General features: G+C 40.2%; 1 protein-coding gene across 5 annotated transcripts in view; it reads right to left on the reverse strand.

Moving 5' to 3' along the window:
* Nucleotides 1-787: 787 nt before the first annotated feature.
* Nucleotides 788-27,408, reverse strand: part of LOC126442745 (zinc finger protein 93-like) — a 128,086-nt gene continuing 101,465 nt past the window's right edge. For 3 of the 5 annotated variants that reach the window (XM_050090757.1, XM_050090756.1, XM_050090755.1), the window contains one exon: nucleotides 788-2,944. In XM_050090757.1, the coding sequence (XP_049946714.1) occupies nucleotides 1,426-2,944 (1,519 nt within the window). In that variant the 3' untranslated portion in view covers nucleotides 788-1,425. Of the gene's footprint in view, nucleotides 2,945-22,329; nucleotides 22,508-23,937; nucleotides 24,905-27,408 lie in introns of those variants that run through there. The other 2 variants (XM_050090758.1, XM_050090759.1) reach the window with 2 other exon arrangements.

Here is a 27,408-nt window from a genome sequence, read left to right on the forward strand (position 1 = left end):
GACGTGTCGTCTTCAGCGATGAGAGTCGCTTCTGCATTGGTGCCAATGATGGTCGTATGCATGTTTGGCGCCGTGCAGGTGAGCGCCACAATCAGGACTGCATACGACCGAGGCACACAGGGCCAACACCCGGCATCATGGTGTGGGGACCGATCTCCTACACTGGCCGTACACCACTGGGGACCGTCGAGGGGACACTGAATAGTGCACGGTACATCCAAACCGTCATCGAACCCATCGTTCTACCATTCCTAGACCGGCAAGGGAACTTGCTGTTCCAACAGGACAATGCACGTCCGCATGTATCCCGTGCCACCCAATGTGCTCTAGAAGGTGTAAGTCAACTACCCTGGCCAGCAAGATCTCCGGATCTGTCCCCCATTGAGCATGTTTGGGACTGGATGAAGCGTCGACTCACGCGGTCTGCACGTCCAGCACGAACGCTGGTCCAACTGAGGCGCCAGGTGGAAATGGCATGGCAAGCCGTTCCACAGGACTACATCCAGCATCTCTACGATCGTCTCCATGGGAGAATAGCAGCCTGCATTGCTGCGAAAGGTGGATATACACTGTACTAGTGCCGACATTGTGCATGCTCTGTTGCCTGTGTCTATGTGCCTGTGGTTCTGTCAATGTGATCATGTGATGTATCTGACCCCAGGAATGTGTCAATAAAGTTTCCCCTTCCTGGGACAATGAATTCACGGTGTTCTTATTTCAATTTCCAGGAGTGTATATCACAATTCACAATCTTCTTGTCTCAAAATCGATAGGAAAAAAAGCAGTGTTAATGACAAAAACACATTTGATTCATATTTCTGGAGTATACAGTAATACAATTTCTTGACATCTTAAGCTACAGATATGGATTTTCATATTGTAACATTATCTGCTACCACACTGTAGTTCACATTGTTGCACAGTTTTTCAGAATTCTACCACATTTTAATGTTATTTCACAGTCATTACAATTTATTGTCTCCCTGCTACATCCATTATTTTATAGGCCTTGAGAGCAGCAACCAGAGAAATCCGTTTGTTTAAACTAACACTAACCTGCACTTGCTTTCTGATGTGAAGTAATGCACGAGTCTTGAGAGTACCCAATTGACTGAAACTTCTGCCACAGATATAACATTTGTGAGGTTTCATTCTAGTGTGAATTAATGTATCTGCCTTGAGATAGGCTGACTAGGCAAACGATAGAGCACAAATATCACATCTCTGACGTTTCATTCCTGTGTGAATCAATGTGTCTCTTGAGATTACCTAACAGAGCAATGGATTTGCCACAAATATCGCATTTGTTCGGTTTCTTTCCAGTGTGAATTAATTCATGTGTCTTCAGACTACCTGACAGGGCAAACGATTTGTCACAAATATCACATTTGCCAGTGTGGATTAATTTGTGTCTCTTGAGACCATCTAAACAGCAAAAGATTTGCCACAAATATCAAATTTGTGCGGTTTCATTCTAGTGTGGATTAATTCATGTGTCTTGAGACTACTTGGCACAGTACAAGATTTGCCACAAATATCACATTTGTGCAGTTTCCTTCCAGTGTGAATTAATTCATGTCTCTTGAGATTGTCTGACATAGTAAAAGATTTCCCACAAATCTCACATTTGTGAGGTTTCTCTCCAGTGTGGATTAAACTGTGTTTCTTGAGACGACGTGAGACGGCAAACGATTTGTCACAAATCTCACATTTGTGAGGTTTCTTTCCAGTGTGGATTAATTTGTGTGTCTTCAGACTAAATGACAGGGCAAACGATTTGCCACAAATATCACATTTGTGCATTTTCTTTCCAGTGTGAATTAATTCATGTCTCTTGAAATTGTCTGACATGGCAAAAGATTTCCCACAAATCTCACATTTGTGACGTTTCTTTCCAGTGTGGATTAATTCGTGTCTCTTGAGACTACCTGGCACAGCAAAAGATTTGCCACAAATCTCAGATTTGTGAGGTTTCTTTCCAGTGTGGATTAATTTGTGTGTCTTCAGAGTAAGTGACAGGACAAACGATTTGTCACAAATATCGCATTTGTGAGGTTTCTTTCCAGTGTGGATTAATTTGTGTCTCTTGAGACTAGATGACAGGACAAAAGATTTGTCACAAATATCGCATTTGTGAGGTTTCTTTCCATTGTGGATTAATTTGTGTGTCTTGAGACTAGATGACCGGGCAAACGATTTGTCACAAATATCGCATTTGTGAGGTTTCTTTCCAGTGTGAATTAATTCATGTCTCTTGAGCCTACCTGACATAGGAAAAGACTTACCACAAATACCGCATTTGTGGGGTCTGCTCGCAGTAAGCAGAACAGCCTGGGCACCGACATTAACAGCTGTAGATAAATTTCCATAATGATTTGTTGTCTCCATATCATGTGTCATATGTGTGTTACATATGTCATTAGAGGACCTGTTTGAAGCTTTCCAAGTTTCCTTATATGAAGATAGCTCATTGTGTTCTGTGACAGGAACTTCTGACACTCTATCTGAGAAGATACCGCTTTGATGCTTATCACTAAAGCCATATTTTTCATGATTGGCAGCAGTTAAGTCTTTATAATTCTCACTCATTCTCAAATGTTTTTTCAAGCTTACATTACTGTGAAATACCTCACCACACCACTTACAAACATACAAAGGCGGCTGCATGCCATCAATGTGCATAAACACATGCATTATGAGTCTGTATTTTGAAGGAAAGCTCTGTAGACAGAAGTTACAGCTATATACATGAAATTCCTTTTCCCTCATACTGCAGTCATATATGGTGGCAACTGAGCATTCCTTATCCATAATCCCTTCTTTATGTCTACCAAACTCGCGTGGTGACTTCTCTCTGTCTATCTCCAAGTCATCCAGGACCCGTCCATGGTGACAAGTTTCTTCACATGATGTGCCACAGCTCCCACCAGTACTATGAATCAACCTGAAGAGTGAGGAGTAGAGTGATAAATATACAAAATGGGAACAATATTTAAGTGTCCATAAATTCAGGACTATAGGCCACATGTCACAATAATGCATAAGAAATTACATTTTCAATAACAGTTACTAATTTAAAATTAAAATATTCTACCAGAAGGAAAGAACTGATGAAGTAAAATTGGTTTAAAAAGAAAATAACCATAGGAGATTCAATAACGATTAATCTGAGTCACTGATTTGAATTGGGAGTTTTTAGATGAGAATTAAAATAATTCACTTTGGAGTATTACAATATTTTTAAAATATGGCGCCAGAAGTTAATAGTCTACACCAGTTTATTAAATGTATCAAAAAATGTTTGTTAGATGTTTAATTCAGAATTCTTATGTTCAAGGTATTTCAGATTTAATTAAAAGTAATAATGAGAAATAATTTTTAATGCCCTCTTCCATCATAACAGCTCCGGAAGTGCCTTATCTTTGTTTTGGAAACACTTCCACTTTTGGAAATGAGAAATCTCTTTCACCTAGTAAAACAGAATTTTTTTTTGTTTGATTCCCATTGAGTCAAGAACTAGTGAAAGGTCCAATATTTTTATTGGGTATCTACTATGGTTGTCTATCATCTAGATAAAAACTGTTCATGAACAAGTATCAATATCACATCATTTAAGGTAAAAAAATTTGCATACTGATGAATGAATTTGAATGTTACACTTACAGATGGTTTCAATCCAAGACTGTGTTTTTGGTACTGCAACTTATATGGAGCCTTAAGCAAATGGAAATATTGCCTGGAAAGTTGGAAGTGAGTGTAATTTTTCCAGTACATTTGCAGCGATCTTTTTTTTAAAAAAAACTTTTACCTCTTTCCAGCATGTGGTCACCTCGCATTGTAGAACACCATTGACAGAAAGACACTTGTATAAATGGCCACATAACCCATTAGCCACAGTGCAGGAGACATCATACTGAGTGCCAGTGATAACAGCTGATGCATGAGCAACCCCCGTAGTATCTGGGTCCCATGATTACATCTGCAATTAAACCCTTTCTCACAGAACAGAAATGTGTGATGCCTTTCAGGTCCCCAGTATGTGCAGCATGTTGCATATGAAAGATTACAAAATACTGTGGGCAAGCATGCTCCAGTAATTTCCTTCTGTTCTGATTGTAACTCTTGACTTTTTTTGTGTTAGATGTATAGTTTTGTTTAGTATGGTAACTGGCAAATTTCGAGTGTTTTTAAGCTGTAACTGGCATCATACGATTTTTTTACATAACTGGTATCATGCTGTATGTCAGATTCCAGAATTTAACAAGTTTTTTTAACTGAACTAGTTACAGCATGTGTTTTCACACACATTGAAGTGAAGTAACTGAATATTGATAATGAAGAAAATCGAAGAATTATCCAAGTCACGTTTCAAATAAATACTTTTCTATGATTCTCAAAGCACTGGAAATAAAAGTTACAATTATAATTTGTATGGTATGCCAGACTTTGATTAACAATCAAGGACGAGGAACAGAATTTCTGGAAAACTTCAATGAGAAATCAATTTTGATGTTAATTACTTATAAAGTATTTTAGACATCTTCATGTAAGCATTGTATAGATACTGGGTACTAGTGTGTGTCATATCCTTATCGTTACCCCACAACAATTTTCGTGACAGGTGCATCTGTAAGCTATTCATGCTGTGATGGTGAAAGTGAACAAGTATATTATCAACAAAAATATTACAGCCTGGACAGTAACACTGCTGATGGTTTACACTACATTTGTTAAAAGTTTTGACACTGTATCTGTTACCTCTACTGTATACCTTCCTTTGTTATCTCGAGTCTCAAACCAGAGATCTGTCATTATGAAGAAAACCAGTTTCTTACAGTACCATGAAAAGTATTACATCTGGTTCCCCTAGTAAGGAAATTTTATCAATGTAAGCTTTTATCTCAGAGACATCAACAACAAGCACAAAAGTTATGTTCTTCTGAATATTTTCATAGTGTCAAAATTTTGTTTCATCACTGTTGAATCTCATCTAAAATACCTTGAGGGAAATGTACACCTGATTCCTTGTTCAATGTCTCAATTCCTACCCAGCACATTACCCCTAAGTCACAGGCCAGGAACCTGCAAAGCAATATTGTATTGCCTTGTGCACACATTGCTTGGGTTGTGCATTTCTCCATTTGGAAGAGTTTCCCCTACCATAAAATCAGGAATCATGGTGATAAGACTATGTCCCCTGCTATCATCATAATCATCATCAGCAGCATCATCCAGTCCGTCATGAAGTTGTATCACCAATTTCTATCATGTTATGTTAACACGTTCGCTGCGGCTGACGCTTATAAGCGTTTCTGCGATCAACACGCCAGAGCGGCTGACGCTCATAAGCGTTTCCGCGATCAACACGCCAGAGCGGCTGACGCTCATAAGCGTTGCCGCGATCAGCAAGCCAGTGCGGGTAACACTTATAAGCGGTGCGCTCGCTAGCTGAGTTCTCACTAGGGGAGGTCGCCAACTGGGACACGCCGATTTCGTCCGAATTGTTTCTAGAAAGAGGTGGGACTCCACATAACGTGCCCGAAATATTTCGCCTGAGTTGGCCATAGGAAAGGAGAACATGCTCTCGAAAGTTGTTCCGATAGCACTATAGGAGGCTATACCCTATTTAGCGCTCTGTTCGTCGTTATTGGCGTAGAGTAATGGTCAAGCGCATTGCTCACGAAACAGGCGACTTGGGATCAATCCCAGGTCCGTCCTGATTTTTTTTTTCTCATTTTTATTTTACTTCGTATCTTCAGAGTGTTCGGTTATTTACGGTAGATGTATATTTCTATCGTCAAGTCAAAAATCTAATTAAAATATTACAAAGTGCCCCTGAATAACTCCAACAACAGCGAGAGGTATCATCAAGAGAAGATGCAATTAAAATACATTCGACCGTGCTGCATCAATTCAGTGCTCTTGTGGACACCCCTATGATCTAGTACGCTTGGTTTGCATCCAAACTATTAGAGGAAACACCTTAGTTTTAAAACTTGAATTAAGTGTGCTTTCCAATGAAGCATGTTGCAGAGAAATGTAACTGCTCAAACAATGCCTTCATAAAATGTGCCTAGAGTGAAACATATATGTTTCACATGTTTCTATGATATGTCACCATAAAAATGGCAAAACTTCTACTGTCGTAATGAATAAAAAGTAGCGCACGTAATCACAAGAATCTTTAAAATCTTTATTTTCATTGAAACTTTCGCCTAGTTATATAAATATACTACTTGAATGTATTTAAATTCTACGGTAAATAGTTGCAAAATCTGACGAAACCAAGGAAAATAAGAATGAAAACAATTGAAAAAAATTAGGAAGCACCTGGGATTGATTCCAGGTCGACTGTTTCGTGAGCAATGCGCTTGACCATTACGCTACGCCGTCAACATGTTCGCTGCGGCTGACGCATATAAGCGGCGCGTTCACTAGCAGAGTTCTCAGTTTAGTTTGTTCGGCTGTGCACTCGTGTTAGTTTAAGTAACCAACGACATATCACGTAACGTGTTCCTGTCTGCAGTTGTGTGTTTTCGTTTTTTGTCGTCTGTGTTGTGCATTGTTTGCAATGGCGGCGAATGAACCGACACCGGGGCCTTCGAACGCGAAAAAGTGTAGGAAGAGTGACCAATATACTGACCATGAGTTACTACGTGTGTTAGAAGATAGTGATGTAGAGTTCAGAGAGGACGAACCAGATGAGGGTGACTGGCATTTGGAGACTGCAGAAACAGACCACAGTGATGACAGTGTGGAAGCAGAACTGTCCAGTATGTTTCGTGACAGTTCGGAATCGGACGATACGGGCGACGATGATGAGGAAATCGCCGACGATAAAGAACCAGCGCTCGCAGAGGTAAGCAAACCAGGTATTACGTGGCATGAAGAACCACATGGGATGCAGTATCACCCGTTTACGAAAGCAGAATGTTTGCTGATGAAGCCTGCTGGCAATACGCCAATGGATTTCTTTAGGCTACTGGTTACAGATGACATACTGCAGCTCATAGTTGACGAAACAAATGATAACGCACGGAATATATTTGCGAGCGCAAATACACAAGAGGGCTCTAGAATTAGTAATTGGAAACCCGTAAGTATAGAAGAAATACTTGTCTTCCTGGGGATTTCATTACATATGGGTAATGTCAAATGTGCCCGACTACAAGACTACTGGAAGAGGGATCCGCTGTTCGAAAATAAAGGAATAACGATGAGTATGAGCAGAGACAGATATTTGCTTATCTTACGCGCATTGCATTTTGCTAAAAATCCAGAGTCAGGCGAACCGAAACCAAATGATCGACTGTATAAGATACGCCCTATATTGAATTATTTCAACAACAAAATGTGTAATGTGTATTATCCAGGTAGGGATCTCTCTTTAGATGAATCAATGATTCTTTGGAGGGGACGATTGTCATTTAGACAATACATAAAAAACAAAAGAAATAAGTATGGCATCAAATTGTACATGCTAAATAACCCAGACGGCTTCATCAATAAATGCGCTGTGTACACGGGGATGCGTGGTGATATGGGGGGAAAAGGGCATGCTGAAAAGATAGTATTGCATTTGTTAGAAGAGAAGGTGAATGTTGGCCATCACATTTACATGGACAATTTTTACAACAGCTTTGCCTTAGCTAAAACCCTGTTGAATGCAAAAACACATTGCACCGGGACACTAAGGGTAAATAGGAAAAATACCCCTAAAGACGTGGTATGCGCCAAGCTGGGGAAAGGGGACACCATAGCACGATATTCGGACGGGGTAATGATCGGCAAATGGAAGGATAGACGAGAGGTCTCCTATATTTCCACAGAATACCCCAATACAATGGAACGTGTGCAGAATGCACGCCAGCAAATAGTCGCGAAACCACTGCCAATTATCAGATATAATAGTTGTATGTCTGGGACCGATAGGCAGGACCAGATGTTGTCTTATTATTTATGTGAACGAAAGACAATCCGCTGGCCAAAGAAACTATTCTTCCATGTAGTTGACATGCTAATGTTCAATGCACATTACCTATATAATAAATACTCAGGGCATAATATGACTTTGTATGATTATAGAATACAAATAATAAAGGGACTACTTCCACCAATGGACGTTACAAAAGGTGTGCGTAACAAATGTAAAGACACACATGTGCAAAAGCGGGACGCAACGGAAGGGACGAAGCAAGTTATGCGGAAGCGATGTAAAACGTGCGCGGCACGGGACAAGCGTACGGATACACCATACGTGTGTATAACGTGTCCAAACCAACCTGGATTCTGTTTGAACTGCTGCACAATTACACATCCATAATGTAATGGGACGTCGTATCTACAGAGGAAGATCTGTTTGTGTTTGATTTGTAAAGTGTTTGTTTTATTTGATAGCCATGTAAATATAGTTACATTGGTTGCTCAGAATATGATGTTTCTGTACAGTACCGTATGTGGACTTATTTGTGGTTTGCTATAAAAACATCACCTCTACACCTTGAAAACTTATTTGTTACTAGCTGCAGTGCCCGGCGTTGCCCGGGTGTGTATTCATTCCTGTCTTATTTTAGTCCATCTCCTTCTTCTCTCTCTGTCCATCGCCTCCTGTTCTATCGCTATCTATTTTCCATTCATCTCAGTTCCGTTTTCACACAGGTCAATCTTCATGACATAATATTTCCTGTACTATGTGTCCCACAAGAATATAATTTTCCATGTTCCCCGGGAAGAATATTAGGAAACTGCAAAATGAGGTGCGAATGGAGTTGGTATTACAGACGTAATACATTACAACCACATGCATAGTGGGACGGATTTTCGTGCGTTTCATAGTTTTGACGTCATATCTCCTGTACTACGTGTCATACTATGATATAATTTCAAAGCTACATTTAGTGGTATATATGCATATCCTCTGCAAAATTCTTCGCGAATAGCTTTAGTAGTAATGACATAATAAATAGAAATCACAAACCTGATGTTGCGGTTATTCAAGAACAGAATTGTTTATGACGTCATATCTCCTGAACTATATATCGTAAGTAGTTTTTGCTACCATAGCAAATGATTCATTACCTTAGAGAAGATTTGTACCAAATTTGATTGAAATCGGTGTACTAGTTTAGGAGCAGATGTGGAATATCGTCACATGATGCGGCCGTTTTTGACGAATTACATTGTTCATGACGTCATATCTCCTGACGTATGTGTCGTATGTGGTTCTTACCCCTACAGTGATAGTTTTCCGATAATAGGAATATGTGTACCACGTTTCGTTGAAATCGGTCCAGTAGGAGGAGATGTGGAACACACATACATACACATACAGTCATTTTTATAATATGTATATATTTGTGATTGGGTTTCCATAGCACCACATTGCAGGCGAGTCCTGTTTCTTTTTCTTCGTTTTATAAATCTTTTGGTGTTTTCCGACTAATTCTTTTTCAATGGAGTGGATTTGTCACTTGTGTGAATTGCATTTTCTGTCCAGTTAGCAATACAATAAATAAATAAGGGGCTTTGTTAGAATTGTTTGCAATAAATGCATGTAACGCTTATAAGCGACAGACAGCAGGCAGCATTTATCACATGATCGGCATGCAGCTAAAGTGTACTTGTATTTCTATATCTAGCACCTCTTCCGCAGACGTTATATTCGTTGCCAATATTACGTTCGTGCACAACATGAATTTGTCGCAAAACTAGACATTAGTCTTGCGATCAAAATTTAGGCGTGTTCATAATTTGTATTCAGCCAGGTATGGATTACGAAATATAAATTCCAGCAGTATCTTATTATAACTTGAAACTGCTGACTTCCCTTGCAGAACAAAGTTTTATTCATCCATAAGAATTATGAAAAGATACAGTGGCGAGCTAAGTCGGTAACTATGTAAAGTTATTTCCTCGAAATAAAAATCATAGAAGGCCGTGCGGCTGCAAAGAGAAGTGATTGCAGCGCTCCTGGCAGCTAGCCCCGAACTGTTTTGACTGAGTGGAACGCTGCGCCTCTGGTAGCCAGCGTACGAACTCCAAACGAATCAGCTGGCGGCATCTAGTTTATTCGCCACAAACTTACAGGTTTCGCAGGGCTATGATTTCAGCTCTCAGCGCACGTGCGCTTACAAGCGTCCGACTCGCGCGTTAGCGGCTCGCACTGGCGACCGCAGCGAACGTGTTAATGAATACCACTGCCATCCAAAACTTCATAAATCATTTATCCAAAATATACATTGAAATATGGTTCACTTACTGTCAAAACTTGGGTAGAATAATAGGTCTGTTCACGCTGGTTTCAATGGTCAGAAGGACATGGCATACACTGCATCTTGTACAAGATACTGACAGAAGTCACCGAAAGTATTATGCTGCAATAAATACAAACTGTTGATAGAAACCCCTGCTAAGTAGCCAAAATAGAACGAGCATGGTATCTCTTCAAGAATTTACTGAGGGTCAAATTGTCTGAGTAGCACCCTGCTTTCATAACAAGATGTTGATCCTAGACCTTCCAAGTGCTTATAATAAAACTGACTGTGTTCCAGGTGCTGCAGTGGGGGCGCTCTATTTTGCAGAATGCTGTAACATTGTTGGATGTTCCAGAATGAGATTTTCACTCTGCAGCGGAGTGTGCACTAGTCCAGAGTTCGAGTCTCGGTCGGGCACACAGTTTTAATCTGCCAGGAAGTTTCACTGTAGGATGTTCATTAACTGGTGTCCTCACTGAGTACCCTGAAAAATAATTTCTCACTTTCTGCCACCAGGTGAAAATATGGCGCTACAAGCTGTCAGAATGAGGTGACAAGTCAAGAAAAAGGGAAGAAACGATGAGTAAAATGATAACAATGGTTCTGTTACATTTATTAGGATATGGTAAGAAGTTGCATGTTCAAAATGGTCTACTGACCCAGCAACATGCTGTATCTGTAACATGACATGGTTACAGTTGCTTACAGCATATCCAGTGTAATCAGATTGATTGTCGTCATACGATATCCTTCTGATCAGGATTAGTCTGGATATATCCCTGATAAATCTTTCAAATATCTCAATACCCACTTGTCACATTAATTTAGGTAGAGGGCTCTCGAAGACCACACATTTTGAAATTGCCTAGATATAATGCAATTGATACCAAAGGCTTTGCAATACCTATCTTTCACATGACAAGTGAATTATCATGTAACACCATCTCACATCAAAATAATGGTGCAGAGACTAGCGTGTTCTTGAAATGTTGAATCACGAGTTGCATAACAAGTTTCTTCTGAAGTTCACACGTCAATGTACACCTAACAGGCCCACGAGATGTCATCTCGAAGGAACACTGACTGAGAATGAAGGCGCTTGTGAAACTACACCACACTGTCACATAAGCTGAGTGCAGTGGATGCTCCTGCACGTTTGGGAGGACAGCTCCATATGCGGCAGTTGTGTGCATTCACAGCCCCATGCACAGTAAAATATGCCTTGTCCACCCAAAGAATATTCCCCAGCCAAAAGTCACTTACTTCCATGCATGCCAAAAATGAAGGCAAAATGAAAGTGTTGTAGCCTATCCTGGGGCTTCTTTAGCAGCTTATAGAGATACTAGTGTAAAATGTGCCACAAAATCTGTTGAACTTTTGATTTGGGGGACACACAGTCAGAGACACACTGTGTGAGTGAGTGAGTGAGTGAGTGAGAGAGAGAGAGAGAGAGAGAGAGAGAGAGAGAGAGAGAGAGAGAGAGAGATCCTGTTACAACTCTAGCACTTACTGCAGAAGTTGAGGCATCTGCTGCATGGTCAGCTGCAGCTAAAAGCTACTTCAACAGCTGCTGTTGGAATCTGCTGCACCACTCAATTCACCTCTTCCTTCAATTTTCTTGATCGTATTCTTTATTACATTTATTGACATGGGGTCGTTTCTCAGGCATTTATTTCAATTATATTCCTGCAATGCAGTGCTGTTCTGATAAAACAACTGTACCACCACTGCATGGCGTTTTTTCTCAATAGCCACATCATTTCATTTCATATGGAAGGCAAAAACATTAACTGGGTGTATACCCGGACAAGAAAAAAAATTCCCATATTTCCCAGTTAATAACACTTTCTAGGGTGAAAATGAACTATTTACCAGGTGGAAGTACATTTTTCAATGTTAAAAAATGATACTGTTTCCCTACAATCCTTTGAATGGTGATGAATTTGTGAACAGATATAGAACTTTCTGGCACTTTAGGAATCTCAACCTAGCAAAGAACGAAACATTTCCTCGATGCGTAGAAACATATAAACAACTTATTTTCGTATCATGAAAGTATTAACACAAATTTCACCAATTACACCACAGTACTTCCAAATCGCTAAAATCAACATTGTGTTGCGGTTTTGTTGGCCAAGTATTGCTCATGTCACATGATATTGCCAGCCAGTGACAGCAGACATTAAGATCATACGAAACATGATGATGTCAGCTAATAACAACATGAATTTTAGGCCGTGCAAACACACAAACAGAAAAATTTAATGGTTTAAATTAATACACATCAGTACAACCAAAAGAAAAGCTAAGTTTTCATACATAATACTGACATTCGGAAAGTTGGTGCTGTTTTTTCCGAGAGTGTTGTTAGGCGGGACTAAGAGCACCAGCTTTAATTGCAGCAGCTGAGTATTTCTGACTGACGTGCCCTGGACACTTTGGGTTACCTAGCAGAATAATATTCTGTAGACAACTTTTGACTTTTTTCATAGTAAAGCCAGTTACATGTGAAATCGCTCAAGAACTTACTTCACAATTTTTTTTTAAAGACAACTACACTTTTTGCCAGCATTATTGCATAAACTGTAATCAATGAAAGAACAAAAATAAATATGAGAGACTAACCTCGAAACCAGGTCATTTTTGTGTGTATTACCTTCTCAAGATATATGAAAAGCAAGTGTGCCACCAAAATATAAAATTAGGGCATAAATGGCTGGTCTTCTACGCCTAAAATAATGCGCATACCTGGTCCTCAGCATTAAGTTCTGAATGAGAATCTAATGTTCCATGGTTTAAGAAATTCATCAAAAATTCTGACACGTATCATCATCTTGCATAAAAGGAAACTTACTTTCAAAATAATGCTTCTGAATCCAGCATTCGCAATATTTCCCCGCGTCCATTAGAAAAGTAACCAGTTGTGACGTCACTCATCAAAATGGCCCAGTAATAAGACACACTGAAAGCATTTTCTTTCTACGAAGTATTGCAGAATCTTTAACATTACTGTCGGAAGATGTTTGTGTGTACACTGGTTTTGTTGTGGTGAACGCCCATTTTCTTTGCAACTATAGATTTTGGCAACATTCCCTCGTTTATGTTTTATTGCTGCACTATTATTCTGCAGTGGAGGGCTAAAGTAATTTTTTATTAGCGTATCCATACGTAGCAATCAAAATTACAAAAAATTTAATGGAAAAATAAAATAAACATTCCTGGAATTCTCAAATATCCCTGGTCCTAATCTGAACAGATCTGAGTCGCTTTTGTGTGGCCATATTAAAGAAAAGATGTACAGCAGCAATCCCAAAACCATTGCAGGCTGAAAATAGCCACTTGGGGAGTCACTGACAGCATCGAAGCTCCGACACTTTAGTGGGTCATGCAGAATTTTGCTGTCTGTTTGTGCCACATCATTGCCAATGACAGATGCGTATTAAAGATATCGTAACCTAAGTCTGAATACCTGCAGTGCGTTTACATATTGAATAGAGTGTGTGAATGCCATGGTTTGCAACTAATTTACGATTTTTTTTCATGTAGTTCAATAATTGTCACCCTGTATGTTTCCTATGTGAGAGACTGGGCACTGGGCTGCACATCCTGCACTGCCATCTATATTTGAATGATTAATTTTATTACAAATGTTGGTGTGGCTTTCTGCCCAAGTTGAAAGTGAAGTTATTATTTCTTGTATCATAATGCACAAGAAGTTGAAATCACTGAATGTTCATCATTCTTCCCCCACAGAATCACTCCCTCCTTACCCCTCTCATTCTTTCATACAAACAATTTGTAGTAAAGAGAAAATTTAAGCGACTACTGATTGAAACTTTCTCCTTTTGGTGAGGTTGGTTTACTGGGCAATGCACATCATCGAAGTACATGCACATAAATATCACTTTAGAACCATTTAGTCTGTATGTCTAATCAAATATATTTCTTTGTCATTGGTCAAAATGTTTGCAGTCACTTTATTGCTTAATAGTATTAACTACTTAGGATGTTACACATTGTGTCAATGATGAATTAAAGATTTTAATTTAAGAAGAAAACAATTACATGGCCTTACATACAAATTTCCAAGTTAATGCGTTAACATTATATTCCACTTGTTTCTGTATTCTGTGTTTAAAAAATATTTGCCTGTCTGGTACTCATGTAGCTACATTTCTTATGCACCTGCTTCCAGATAGGACAAGTAACACATCATAGAGGTCTAGTGAATCCAGTTCAGATACTACTCAGAAGATTGAAGCTTTCAATATCTACAGATGGCAAGTGCTTAATTTCTCACGCCCTGCTCGAATGAAACATTGGCATACAGATGGTCAGTGCATTCCAGCTACCAATAGTGTTCAAGGTGGAGTGATACCATCTGAACCCAGGCAGGCAGGGTTTTCTTGGATTCTATGGCCCAGGTGGAACATATGCTGACCAAACTTTTCAAATTACTTTTCTTACAGCACGTAAAAAAATGGTTCAAATGGCTCTGAGCACTATGGGACTTAACTGCTGAGGTTATCAGTCCCCTAGAACTTAGAACTACTTAAACCTAACCAACCTAAGGACATCACACACATCCATGCCCGAGGGAGGATTCGAACCTGTGACAATAGTGGTTGCACAGTTCCAGACTGTAGCGCATAGAACTGCTCAACCAGGTAAGATACAAATTATAGTAACTATAGACAGATGTGCGGTCCTTGCCTGGTTTCATGATATTACACTACATTCCATCACATCGATACTTGTTCCACATATCATGAATATGACATTTTGTAATGATGTGCCACTTGTCAGTTTACCATTAGGTTTCATTACACAATGTAATTTATTTTTTCACCACTACAATTTCATATCTAGAAGTTCATCTACTGAGTAAATGATGTCATTCATAAGTGATTTTAATTTTTTTAGATGCTGATTGGCTGTCTGTCAGATTGTTAATGCTATTTGGTAAATGACCAAAGACTTCCGTGGGAGCACAATTCATCGCTTTCTGTGCCAAAGTCAGATTTAGCCCATTGTACTTTGCTATTATTTTTGTATGGGGATTCGCTATTAATGACAAATTTCGTAAGTGACGGTATCTAATTTGAAGGTACTGTGAATGTCCCTAGTTCCTTAAACGAGTGTCTACAATGTGATCTTGAGTGCTCTCCAACTATTATTCTGATTACAACTCTACAGAACAGTATATACTATGTCTTCTAAAAATTTACTGTGAGACCATCTGCAGAGAGCCATCTAATTTCCTGAAAGACATAATGACATAATTTATAATTTCCTCACTTAATTCTTGTTTCTTGGGTGTGATTACTATATCATCAGAAAAAAGAATAGCTTTGGATCTTCAGGGTTAATGTAGAATGCCAAGTCTCTCACACACACACACACACACACACACACACACACACACACACACACACACACACACACACACACACACACACAATATATGACACCATTCTTGATATCTCCCCAGTTAGAAGACTGCTGACTTTTGCACACTATCTTTATTGTTAATTTCAGCCTTCTGCATTCTTCCAGTTAAATATGAATTAAACCATTTGTGCATGTCATACTCATACCACAATACTTAAGCTGATATATAAGATTTTCATGATTCACACAGTCAAAAGCTTTTGAGAGATTACAAAAATCCTAATGAGTGATGTAAAGTTACCCAGACCATTTAATATTTCAGCTGTGAAAGCATGTATAGTATTTTATGTTGCAAAGCCTTTCTGAAAATCAAACTGACTTTTCTTAGTACTGCATTTTTTATGAATAGGTAAAGGCAGTCTTGAATAAGTTACTTTTCAAGAACTTTTGATGGAGCTGTCAGAAGTCAGATTGAGTGGTAGTTATTAGCATCAGACTGATCTGCCTTTTTACGCAATGGTTTAAAAATAGCAAATTTCAGTCTATCTGGAAAAGTGCCCTGTTTCAGTGAGCTACTTCATATGTGGCTGAGAAATGTACTTATCTGTTGACAACACGCTTTTAGTATTGTGTTGGAAGTGCCATCAATTCCAAGGGTGAATTTATTATTTTCCTAATTTCAGTTTTATCAAATTGCATAGCTATTGCTTCTTTCATATACAGCCTTGTATTTTCTAATGAACAGCTGGATCCTATTTTCTCTAAAATATGTAAAAAATGTTTATTAAAAATACTTTGTACTTCAGGTTTTGGTTAACAAACCTTTCATTGAGTCTGATAGAAATACAACCCTCCTGTGATTTTGACTGTCCTGTTTCCTTTCTAACAATATCCCAAATTGTTTTAATTTCATCAGAGCTGCTACTCCAAGACCTAATGCACACACTAATGGACTTTTTAATAACTTTTCGTAATACAGTGAAATAATTTTTGAAATGTTCGGCTCTTTCTGCATATTTACTCTTTCTGGCTGTAAGATACATTTCCCATTTCTGTTCACAACATATTTTTATCTCTTTAGTTAGCAACAGCTTTTTAGATGGTTTCTTACAATTACGTTATGTTGTTTGCTTAGGGAAACTATTTTCACATTAAATTTTAAATTAGCATCAGGTTCCCTGTACATCTCATCCCACTCTATTGCTAGATTTGCAATTGTTAAATTGAATGCACTAATTTGGAGAAGTGTTTTGCATTACTTATATGGCACTATGTCATATAGTATAAATAGCTGTGCATCATGATCATAAGGACCAATGTTAAAAGGAAAAGTTTTTGATTAAATTTATCTTCAGTCTGTGTGCTGCTTTCCTGTACAACCTGTGCAGGAAAACCAATAACTAATGTCACATTGAAAGAACCAAGTAATACTTCAAGGTCGTCCTGTCTATCAGATTCTTTCAGAAAATCTACACTGAAATCTCCACAAACAATTTGCTTATCTCTGACTGCCAGACAACATAATAAGGAATCCAAGTTTTTCAGAAATCACTTGAAATTTCCCAATGGGGACCTGTACACAGCTACAATTATGAAAGTCCCATTTAGCTTCAGCTCGCAGCTACATGCTTCTGAATTTGATCTACACAATTTTTCTTTCAGTTTCTGAATTTTTCATATTGTCTTTAACTTCAACATATGGAGTGTGTTCAAAAAATTCCTGAACTTTGTCCGCAAAATTTTTCTGTGCTTACATTTCACTTATGTTGCATGATCTCCTTCGACATACTCTCTTCCATTATAGATACATCACTCCCAACACCATTTCTACAGGGTGCTTCAAAAATGACCGGTATATTTGAAACGGCAATAAAAACTAAACGAGCAGCGATAGAAATACACCGTTTGTTGCAATATGCTTGGGACAATAGTACATTTGCAGGCGGACAAACTTTCGAAATTACAGTAGTTACAATTTTCAATAACAGATGGCGCTGCGTTCTGGGAAACTCTATAGTACAATATTTTCCACATATCCACCATGCGTAGCAATAATATGGCGTAGTCTCTGAATGAAATTACCCGAAACCTTTGACAACGTGTCTGGCGGAATGGCTTCACATGCAGATGAGATGTACTGCTTCAGCTGTTCAATTGTTTCTGGATTCTGGCGGTACACCTTGTCTTTCAAGTGTCCCCACAGAAAGAAGTCACAGGGGTTCATGTCTGGCGAATAGGGAGGCCAATCCACGCCGCCTCCTGTATGTTTCGGATAGCCCAAAGCAATCACACGATCATCGAAATATTCATTCAGGAAATTAAAGACGTCGACTGTGCGATGTGGCCGGGCACCATCTTGCATAAACCACGAGGTGTTCGCAGTGTCGTCTAAGGCAGTTTGTACCACCACAAATTCACGAAGAATGTCCAGATAGAGTGATGCAATAATCATTTTGGATCTGAAAAATGGGCCAATGATTCCTTTGGAAGAAATGGCGGCCCAGACCAGTACTTTTTGAGGATGCAGGGACAATGGGACTGCAACATGGGGCTTTTTGGTTCCCCATATGCGCCAGTTCTGTTTATTGACGAAGCCGTCCAGGTAAAAATAAGCTTCGTCAGTAAACCAAATGCTGCCCACATGCATATCGCCATCATCAATCCTGTGCACTACATCGTTAGCGAATGTCTCTCATGCAGCAATGGTAGCGGCGCTGAGGGGTTGCCGCGTTTGAATTTTGTATGGATAGAGGTGTAAACTCTGGCGCATGAGACGATATGTGGACGTTGGCGTCATTTGGACCGCAACTGCAACACGGCGAACGGAAACCCGAGGCCGCTGTTGGATCACCTGCTGCACTAGCTGCGCGTTGCCCTCTGTGGTTGCCATACGTGGTCGCCCTACCTTTCCAGCACGTTCATCCGTCACGTTCCCAGTCCGTTGAAATTTTTCAAACAGATCCTTTATTGTATCGCTTTTCGGTCCTTTGGTTACATTAAACCTCCGTTGAAAACTTCGTCTTGTTGCAACAACACTGTGTTCTAGGCGGTGGAATTCCAACACCAGAAAAATCCTCTGTTCTAAGGAATAAACCATGTTGTCTACAGCACACTTGCACGTTGTGAACAGCACACGCTTACAGCAGAAAGACGACGTACAGAATGGCGCACCCACACACTGCGTTGTCTTCTATATCTTTCACATCACTTGCAGCGCCATCTGTTGTTGAAAATTGTAACTACTGTAATTTCGAAAGTTTGTCCGCCTGAAAATGTACTGTTGTCCCAAGCATATTGCAACAAACGGTGTATTTCTATCGCTGCTCGTTTAGTTTTTATTGCCGTTTCAAATATATCGGTCATTTTTGAAACGCCCTGTACTTCTTGAAGCAGTCTTTGTATGCCTCTTGTTGGGTCGGTGAAGTGCCGTCTGTGAATATTCTTTTATGTCGTCTATCATTGAAAATCTTCCTCCTTTCAATGGTGTTTTCAACTTTAGAAATGAAAAAAAGCTCCAGGTGTAAGGTCTGGAGAGTACAGAAGATGAAGCAGCACAGTGATTTGTTTTTTTGCACATTAGTCATGCACCAGCAGGGATGAACGCGCGGCTGCGCGATTGTGATGCAAGAGCCATGAATTTTTTCGCCACATTTCAGGCCATTTCCCTCTCTGATTTTCTTCCAAGTGTCGTGACATGTCGATACCACTGTCAATTAACAGTTTGTCCCTGTGATACAGATTCATGATGAACTAATCCTTTGAGACTTCAAGAATCGTTCCCCACCGATTGTAAATATTTGTCTCAGTATCATAACCAGTAATGATTCTCTTAAGCAACATCTCGTTCTCGTTTGCGCGATCCAAAAGCTCTTAACAGACTATGAGATGAACGTCTTTCTGGTCTTGACTTGAACCATGGGATGAACTTGGCGGCAACATGATGCGTTCCAGGATGCTGTCAGGATTTAATGAAATCATCCTACAGAAATGTTACATTCTTCTGCCATCTCTCCAGCAGTCCATCTTCGATTGGCATGCACAATTTAGTTGATGTTCCTGACATGTTGAAGGGCATCCTGAATGAGAGTCATCTGTAACATCCGTCCACCCACATTTAGACTATGTGAACTATTCGTAACATCGAGTATGACGTAAGCACTTACCGCAATAGTGTTCGTGCATCATTTAATGTGCCTCTGTAAAGGTTTTCTTGAGTTTCATACAAAATTTAATGCAGGTTCATGGATTCTCTAACTCTGCTATGTCGAAATTCGCTAACTGTGTGACACATTCTACTTAATACAGCACTGAACAGTAACTGACATACAACAAGGAAACTTCCGGCAAACCCACATTAAACACAAGCATGTGCAGGGATACCAACTGCATTTTTCACAAAGTTGCTATTGGCGAGAAACTTTTTTGAACACTCTTGTATGGCAACTCCTGCTCTTTCCATAATGTGCCTACTTGCATATGCGGAAACCTTATAGCCACCTACATTAACCCTCTCCACATCTTTGATAACATGATGTTCGCACAGGTTTGGTACATCTATTCCACTCTAAGTTTCTACATCTTTTAAATGAACAAGAAGCTACTCTAATTTTTTAATCCAGACATTCTGATGCATTTGACTAACATTATCTTTCACTGTTCTTCTCTGAAAATATCTCTAGTACCCACTTGTCTGAGATTCTCATTCAACGTTGAATAGTTGGATACTGATCTTAGCCTAAAAAAAGCGGTTCTCTCCTGAGTTTCTAGAACCTTTTATCATCACGACCAATTAACCCTTCTTTTCCTATTGAGATGCAGAAGTGAAGTCCCTCCTACCAATAGCATCAACAGGAACAAACCCCATGCCAGAAAAAATAGCTGCCCACAACAGCTGATCTGACTCCATATTGATCTTCCTGACAAAGCTGTTCAATTGGGGCAAATCTAACCCCATGAAATCAGGAACTAAGCCCACATTTGTAAGGCTCATGGCAGATGAGACTTTTAGCAGGTCATATGCAATATTGTAGACCTGATCCATATAAATACTGTTTCATGTTCTTACCTTGAAGACATGATTTACCTACAAATAGCCGACACATACTCAGAAAACATAATTCTTGTGAAGCACAAGGAGCTATTTATTCTCATGAAGTAATGAATGATATGGACAGATGATCCCATATTTTTAGGTTTTCATAAGTCTTTTGACTCCATTCCTCACAAGTGACTTCTGATTACATTGTGTGCCCATGGAGTATCATCCCAGTTGTGTGAATTGATCCGTGATTCTGTACCAGAAAGGTCACCGTTAGTAACAGCCGACAGAAAGTCATCGAGCGAAACAGAAGTAATATCAGACGTTTCCTAAAGAAGTGTTACGCGTCCTTTGTTGTTTCTGATCTATAAACATGATTCAGGAGAATCTGAGCAGCTCCCTTAGATTATTTGCAGATTATGCTGTCATTTACCTTACTGTGAAGTCATCAGGCGATAAAAACTAATTGTGAAGTGATAGACAAGATGTCCGTATTGTGTGAGAACTGGCAGTTGGCTGTAAACAAGCAAAAGTGTGAAGTCATCGACATGAGTACTAAAATGAATGCACTAAATTTCGTTCACACGATAAATCATAAAAAGCTAAAAGCTGTAGACTCAACTACATTGATAGGGATTACACTTACATATGAATTAAATCCTAACGTTCACATGGAGCATGCTCTGGAGAAAGTAAACCAAAAAAATGATTTATTGGCACAACACTTTGAAACCATAACAGGTCTACTAAAGAGGCTGCTTAGACTATGCTTGTGTGCCCTCTTGTGGAGTATTGCAGTGTGATGTGGGCCATCAAAAAAGTTCAATGAAAGACAGCTCATTTTGTGTTGTCGCCAAATATGGGGGAGAGTGCTATGGATACAGTACCTGAATTGGGGTGGTGGTAATTAAGGCGTATTTTGCTAGGCCAGAATTTCTCATGAAATTTCAATCACGAATTTTGTCATCAGAGTGTGAGGGAGAAATTATCATCATAATAAAATACGAGAAATCAGACGTCCCATTGAAAGATGTTAAGTGTTAAGTTTTCCTTGCACACACAATGGAATAGTAGAGAAGTAGCTTAAAAATTATCTTTCAATGACCCTATGAGAGGCCCTTAACTGTGAATTGCAGAGTATTCATGTAGATATAGATCATCATCATCATCATCATCATCATCATCATCGGTATGTCTTTGTTCGTTAGCTAAGGACGTTTAGGTGGTGTGGCTGATAATTGTCTCAGAGCGAGAGGTGACATGCCAGTTGCTGTTCACACAATTGCCAACAGTATTCTCATTACATTTTCTGGAATACAACAGCAACAACAGAAAGTTGCTCCAATATCTTAATCAGCACTGCCATTACATCATGCTGTGGACAAAAAGTAAATTAACTGAGTATAGAAAATTGGATGCTTAGCAGTGAGATTTCTTTCTTGTTTCTAATACTTGCAGTGGAAGTCTTCATCAGTAATGGTCAAGATGCAAATGCTGTAAGAGTGCCGTGCATAGATATTAAAACAAAACCTACGACCTGCCACTGATATAAAAGTAACAAAACATAATGAGAGTTATAGGTTTAGACATTCACTTCATAGACAGGCATATTTAACAATTTTAACATAGGCAACACTTCATACATACTAGTTGCAGTAATGCGATATGACATCACAGATGTAGATACACGAGTTGAATGTGGCAGTGTGTGCTACATGAAAGTTGCTGGAGCACTGGCTGTGGGAGTGGGGGTTCTCATGGTTGGATGCTGGTGCTCATATCAGTGAAACGTGACATGCATCTGAACTGTAGTGGAATCTTGGTCCTGTGAATGCAGAGCAGAGGGGCACTCATAATGGGAGATGGCACAAGTAAAATTAGCAGAAGCACAAGGAGGAGGCAGGAGGGTCCTCTCTTCCTTTCCCATATCCCCTTCCCGTCTTCCCCGACACTCTCCCGTCTTCCCCCACAGTCTCCCGTCTTCCCCCACAGTCTCCCGTCTTCCCCCACAGTCTCCCGTCTTCCCCCACAGTCTCCCGTCTTCCCCCACAGTCTCCCGTCTTCCCCCACAGTCTCCCGTCTTCCCCGACCCTCTCCCGTCTTCCCCGACCCTCTCCCGTCTTCCCCGACCCTCTCCCGTCTTCCCCGACCCTCTCCCGTCTTCCCCGACCCTCTCCCGTCTTCCCCGACCCTCTCCCGTCTTCCCCGACCCTCTCCCGTCTTCCCCGACCCTCTCCCGTCTTCCCCGACCCTCTCCCGTCTTCCCCGACCCTCTCCCGTCTTCCCCGACCCTCTCCCGTCTTCCCCGACCCTCTCCCATCTTCCCCGACCCTCTCCCATCTTCCCCGACCCTCTCCCATCTCCCCCAACTCTCTCACCCCTCTCTCCCAACTCTCTCACCCCTCTCTCCCAACTCTCTCACCCCTCTCCCCAAACTCTCTCACCCCTCTCCCCAAACTCTCTCACCCCTCTCCCCCTTTTCTCCCCTTTCCTACTCTTCTCTCCACCTTGCCCTCCTCCTGTCTCCCCTCAATCTCCCCCTCTTCTCTCTCTTCCCCTTCTCTCTCCCCTTCTCTGTCCCTCACCCTCTTCTCTCTCGCCTCTCAAACCTCTCCCCCTTCTCATTCTCCTCCCTCGTTCCCCCTTTTCTCCCGTCTTGTCTCTCTGCCTCCAACCCCCTTCCTGCCTCTCTGCCTCCACCCCCCTTCTCGTATATCTGCCACCAACCCCCTTCCCATCTCCCTGCCTCCACCCCCCCCCTTCCCACATCCCTGCCTCCACCCCCCTTCCCATCTCCTTGTGTCCAACCCCCTTCCTGCTTCCCCTCCTCTCTTATCATTCCATCTCCCTAATGCATTTGCCTCTCCCATCCTTTCTCTCTGTGCCTCGTCCCCCCTCCCTCTAGCCCCTCCTCATCACTAGCAGCATTAAATGGAGTTACTTTTCTCTTCCACGTAATGTGGAATTTTCTCCTTCCTTGTTCTTGAACTAGGAAATTTCTCCTTTATCCTTGAATTGTAACTAGCATTGCTGATGACAGACACCCTCTTTGAATACACACAATAAAAGTAAAAACAAGCATTCAGATACATAACTGTTGGGTACTTCATAATAATTATTGGATATGCAGGATGTAAATTCTAGCTTTTTGTATTATTATTCCATGATAGACAGTATGTGTGTTTCCTTTGCCAAAGAGTGCTTTCAACCCTTCATTGCTCTTTGAACCCTGTCACATGTTGTTTATTGCACGATTTTGATTGAGTCACATATCATCAAAATAAGAAATAAGGGAATGATTATTTCCTTTCCTGATAGTCTGAGTTTGTCTCAAGGAAGTAGTTAAAGTTACTACAGTATTGGATCCTCCATCAGAGTGAATCTTTCATCATTGCATTTGCTGTGTGTGTATCCCAAAGGTTTCAGAATTCTTCCTCTCCAGTGATGGCCCCCTGTGAAAGCTATGTTATAATATAAAACATCTACATTTTGCGTTGTAGGATACTCGCCATGGTAATAAAATTCCAATATAGTACACTGAGGAACATCTCTCTGTAGATCTTCCAAATCAGTGTTGTTCTACTAATGTCTTTCCTTGGGGACAAACTCAGTTTCTTGAACACAGGTTTCCATCGACTACACTTCTGCAAATATTCTCAATACAGTTCATGGTCAAACACCATATGCCTATGTTGTTGAAGTCTGGAGTCCTGATAAGCTTTCGTCTGGTTTGGCATTGTCTTTAAGGTTATGAATAAATAACTTTACCTTGTATATAACACTATTTGCGGCTCTGTGTGTTTCAGAACTGAGTCATCCTAACTCGGAAATAAAAATTGCTATACTAACCTATGAAAATCACTGCTCTCTTTGCAGACACATTCTTCTGTCCAGTATGCGCAAGCACATGTTGGATAGTGAGTATCAAAAAATCTACAAAACCATGTCAACAGCAGCATGAATTAAGCACAACTTCACCACATGACCTTATCTGTCTGGTAGCCATTGCTTATTATGTTACTTTGAAGGCTCCTGTGGTGGAAACGACACCGTAGCAAAAGTATTAGCTAGCAGCCATGGACCAAGCCAAAATAGGCCAATGGCTCCTAGTTGTCATTCAAGTAATGGAGGTTGTGAAAACTGACATAATCCCCTCAAGCACCTCTTCTTGTTCCCTGATGTAGAGAAGCACCAACTTTATGCAAAGAAGCAATCTCGTTTCCTGTAACAAGTTTTTGCAAGCTCAGTGCTAGTTTTAGATATGTGGTAGAGGATGTAGGATCATTGTGCAAGGGTTTAACAAAGCAGGATCATGTTGTGATATTGGATGGAACAGGAAACAGGTAAAATAATGTTCAAACAGATTATACTTTCCAAAATCCTACTGCAAAGTGACGTTAGTGGCATGGGTCTGTATTTCATCGAATTACTCCAATTTCCTTTGTTGGGTTCTGGTGCGATTCGTGCAACTTTCCATTCTTTGGGTACCAATCTTTCTGCAGTTGAAGAGTTGTATATGTCTGCTAAGTAAGTGATGGAGTTCCTCTTCAAGACTGACGATGACTGTCACATCGATTCACAGAAAGTTGCTCCCTGTTTATGGGGAGGGCACACTGGATCGCAGCAGTATACAGCGGTGGCTGCAGAGGCTTAAGGAAGGTGATTTCTGTCACTGGAAATCCACGATGCAGTAGATCATAGACTGCAGTGAGTGATGTGAATAAGGCGACAATTGATAAAATCATCCCAAATGACAGATGTGTGATGACTTGACAGCTTGCTGAAACCACTCATTTCTCTTTGTTTAGAGTGGTATCGCTGGTACAGTCACTAGGATACACAAAAATCTGTGCACATTGGGCACCTAGGTTATTGACAAGAGAAACGAAAACGATGAGGAAGAATGTGTGCAAGGGTCTCATTAAGACCCTTATTGAAGAGTAGAGACAGTGTTTTGACAGTCATTACCAAGGATGAAACATGGTTGTTTTTCTCCAAACCTGAGAACAATACCCAATCCATGGAGTGGCGTCATCTGGGTTCCCCTTGGATGAAGAAACCAAGACTTTTGCAAACAGCAGATCGAAAGGTGATGGCTTCCTTCTTCTGGGAAGAGTGTGTTGTCATTTTCATAGACTTTTTGGAACTTGGCTCCACAATTAACCGCGACCGTTAATGTTCGTCATTGGACAAGCTACGATGTGCCATCAACACCCACAGACCACAGCTTCAAGATCAGCTCATCAGACTATATCATGATAATGCCAAACCCCAGACAGCCCTTATGACTAAGGAGAAAATCAGGAAAATTGGTTGTAAAATTATTCCTTATCCTCCCTACAGTCTGTCTGGCTCGGTCTGATTTTTAGCGCTATGGACATCTGAAGGCCCACCTGCCCAGTAAAACATTTGATACTCAGAAAGACCTTGTTTCCTATGTCAACCGATAGTGTAAAAGTCAATCCCCAGAATTTCACCAAAGTGCATTTACATCATGAAAATGAACGTTGGGCCAGATGCGTCACAGCTGATGGAGGCTACATTGAGTAGGCTCAATGTATAGCTAAATGTTCCAAGTATGTTCACAAAAAATTTCTGGACTGGAGGCACTGCCTTCCTTAAGTGTTTTAAGCTGCTTCGCTACATTCAGGATATCCACTTCTAAGTTACTCATGTAGGCAGTTATTCTTGATTACAATTTTGGAATACTTACTTTGCTTTTTTGTGAAGGATTTAGGAAAACCGTCTTCAGTAACTATGCTTTAGTAGTTTGCAGTAAATTTCGAGCTTCTGTGAAACTTTGCCAGTCTTGTGAATTTTGTGGTCTTTTCAATTGGCATGCGTTTTTTATTGCTTCTACAACAGTGTTCTGACCTGTTTTGTGTAGCATGGAGGATCAGTACCACTTCTTATTCATTTATTTGACATGTATCTCTCAGTTACCATTGATATTATTTCTTTGATGTCAAACCACATCTGGTCTATGTTTAGAAAGATGTATCTGAAGGACTGGAGACAGTCTCTTTGGAATGAGTCAAGTGAATTCTTATCTGCTTTTTTAAGTGAAAGTATTTTGCGTTTATTTTGGTGAGTTTGGATGTTACAGTATTCACTCTTGCGAACTCTTCATGGCTCAACAACCTTGTGGTCACTAATGTCTGCATCTGCTGTTATGTTCTCTGTCTGGTCAAGGTCAACAAGACGTCAAATATGTTTGCACAACCATTTCCACTTTTAGTGGGCTCCTGAACTCCTGGTTCAAAACAATTTTCAGGGCGCCATTCAGTAGGGTTTTGGATGACGGTTTATGCCTACCACTGACATTAAACATGTATTTTCACCAATATATCGAGGGTAGACTGAAGTATCCACCAACTATAATTGTACAAGTGGCATACCTATTTGAAATTACACTCAAGTTTTCTTTGAACTGTTCAGCAACCGTATCATCCAAGTCAGAACATCAGTAAAAGGAATTGATTATTAATTTATCCCAGTTGTCAGGTATAGCCTCTACCCATACTACCTCGCAGGTACTATCTACTTAAATTTCACTACAATGTAAACTACTACTAACAGCAATGGACACTGCACCATCAACCGTATTTCATCTATCCTTTGTGAGCATGGTTATGCCTCTTGAAAAAATTTCAGCTGAACTTATTTCCATACCAATAATGATTTGAGATTCAGTGCTTCCTGTTAGCGCTTTGAGCCCTGACTTTT

The sequence above is a fragment of the Schistocerca serialis genome, unplaced genomic scaffold (assembly GCF_023864345.2).
Source record: "Schistocerca serialis cubense isolate TAMUIC-IGC-003099 unplaced genomic scaffold, iqSchSeri2.2 HiC_scaffold_1402, whole genome shotgun sequence".
NCBI lineage: Eukaryota > Metazoa > Arthropoda > Insecta > Orthoptera > Acrididae > Schistocerca > Schistocerca serialis.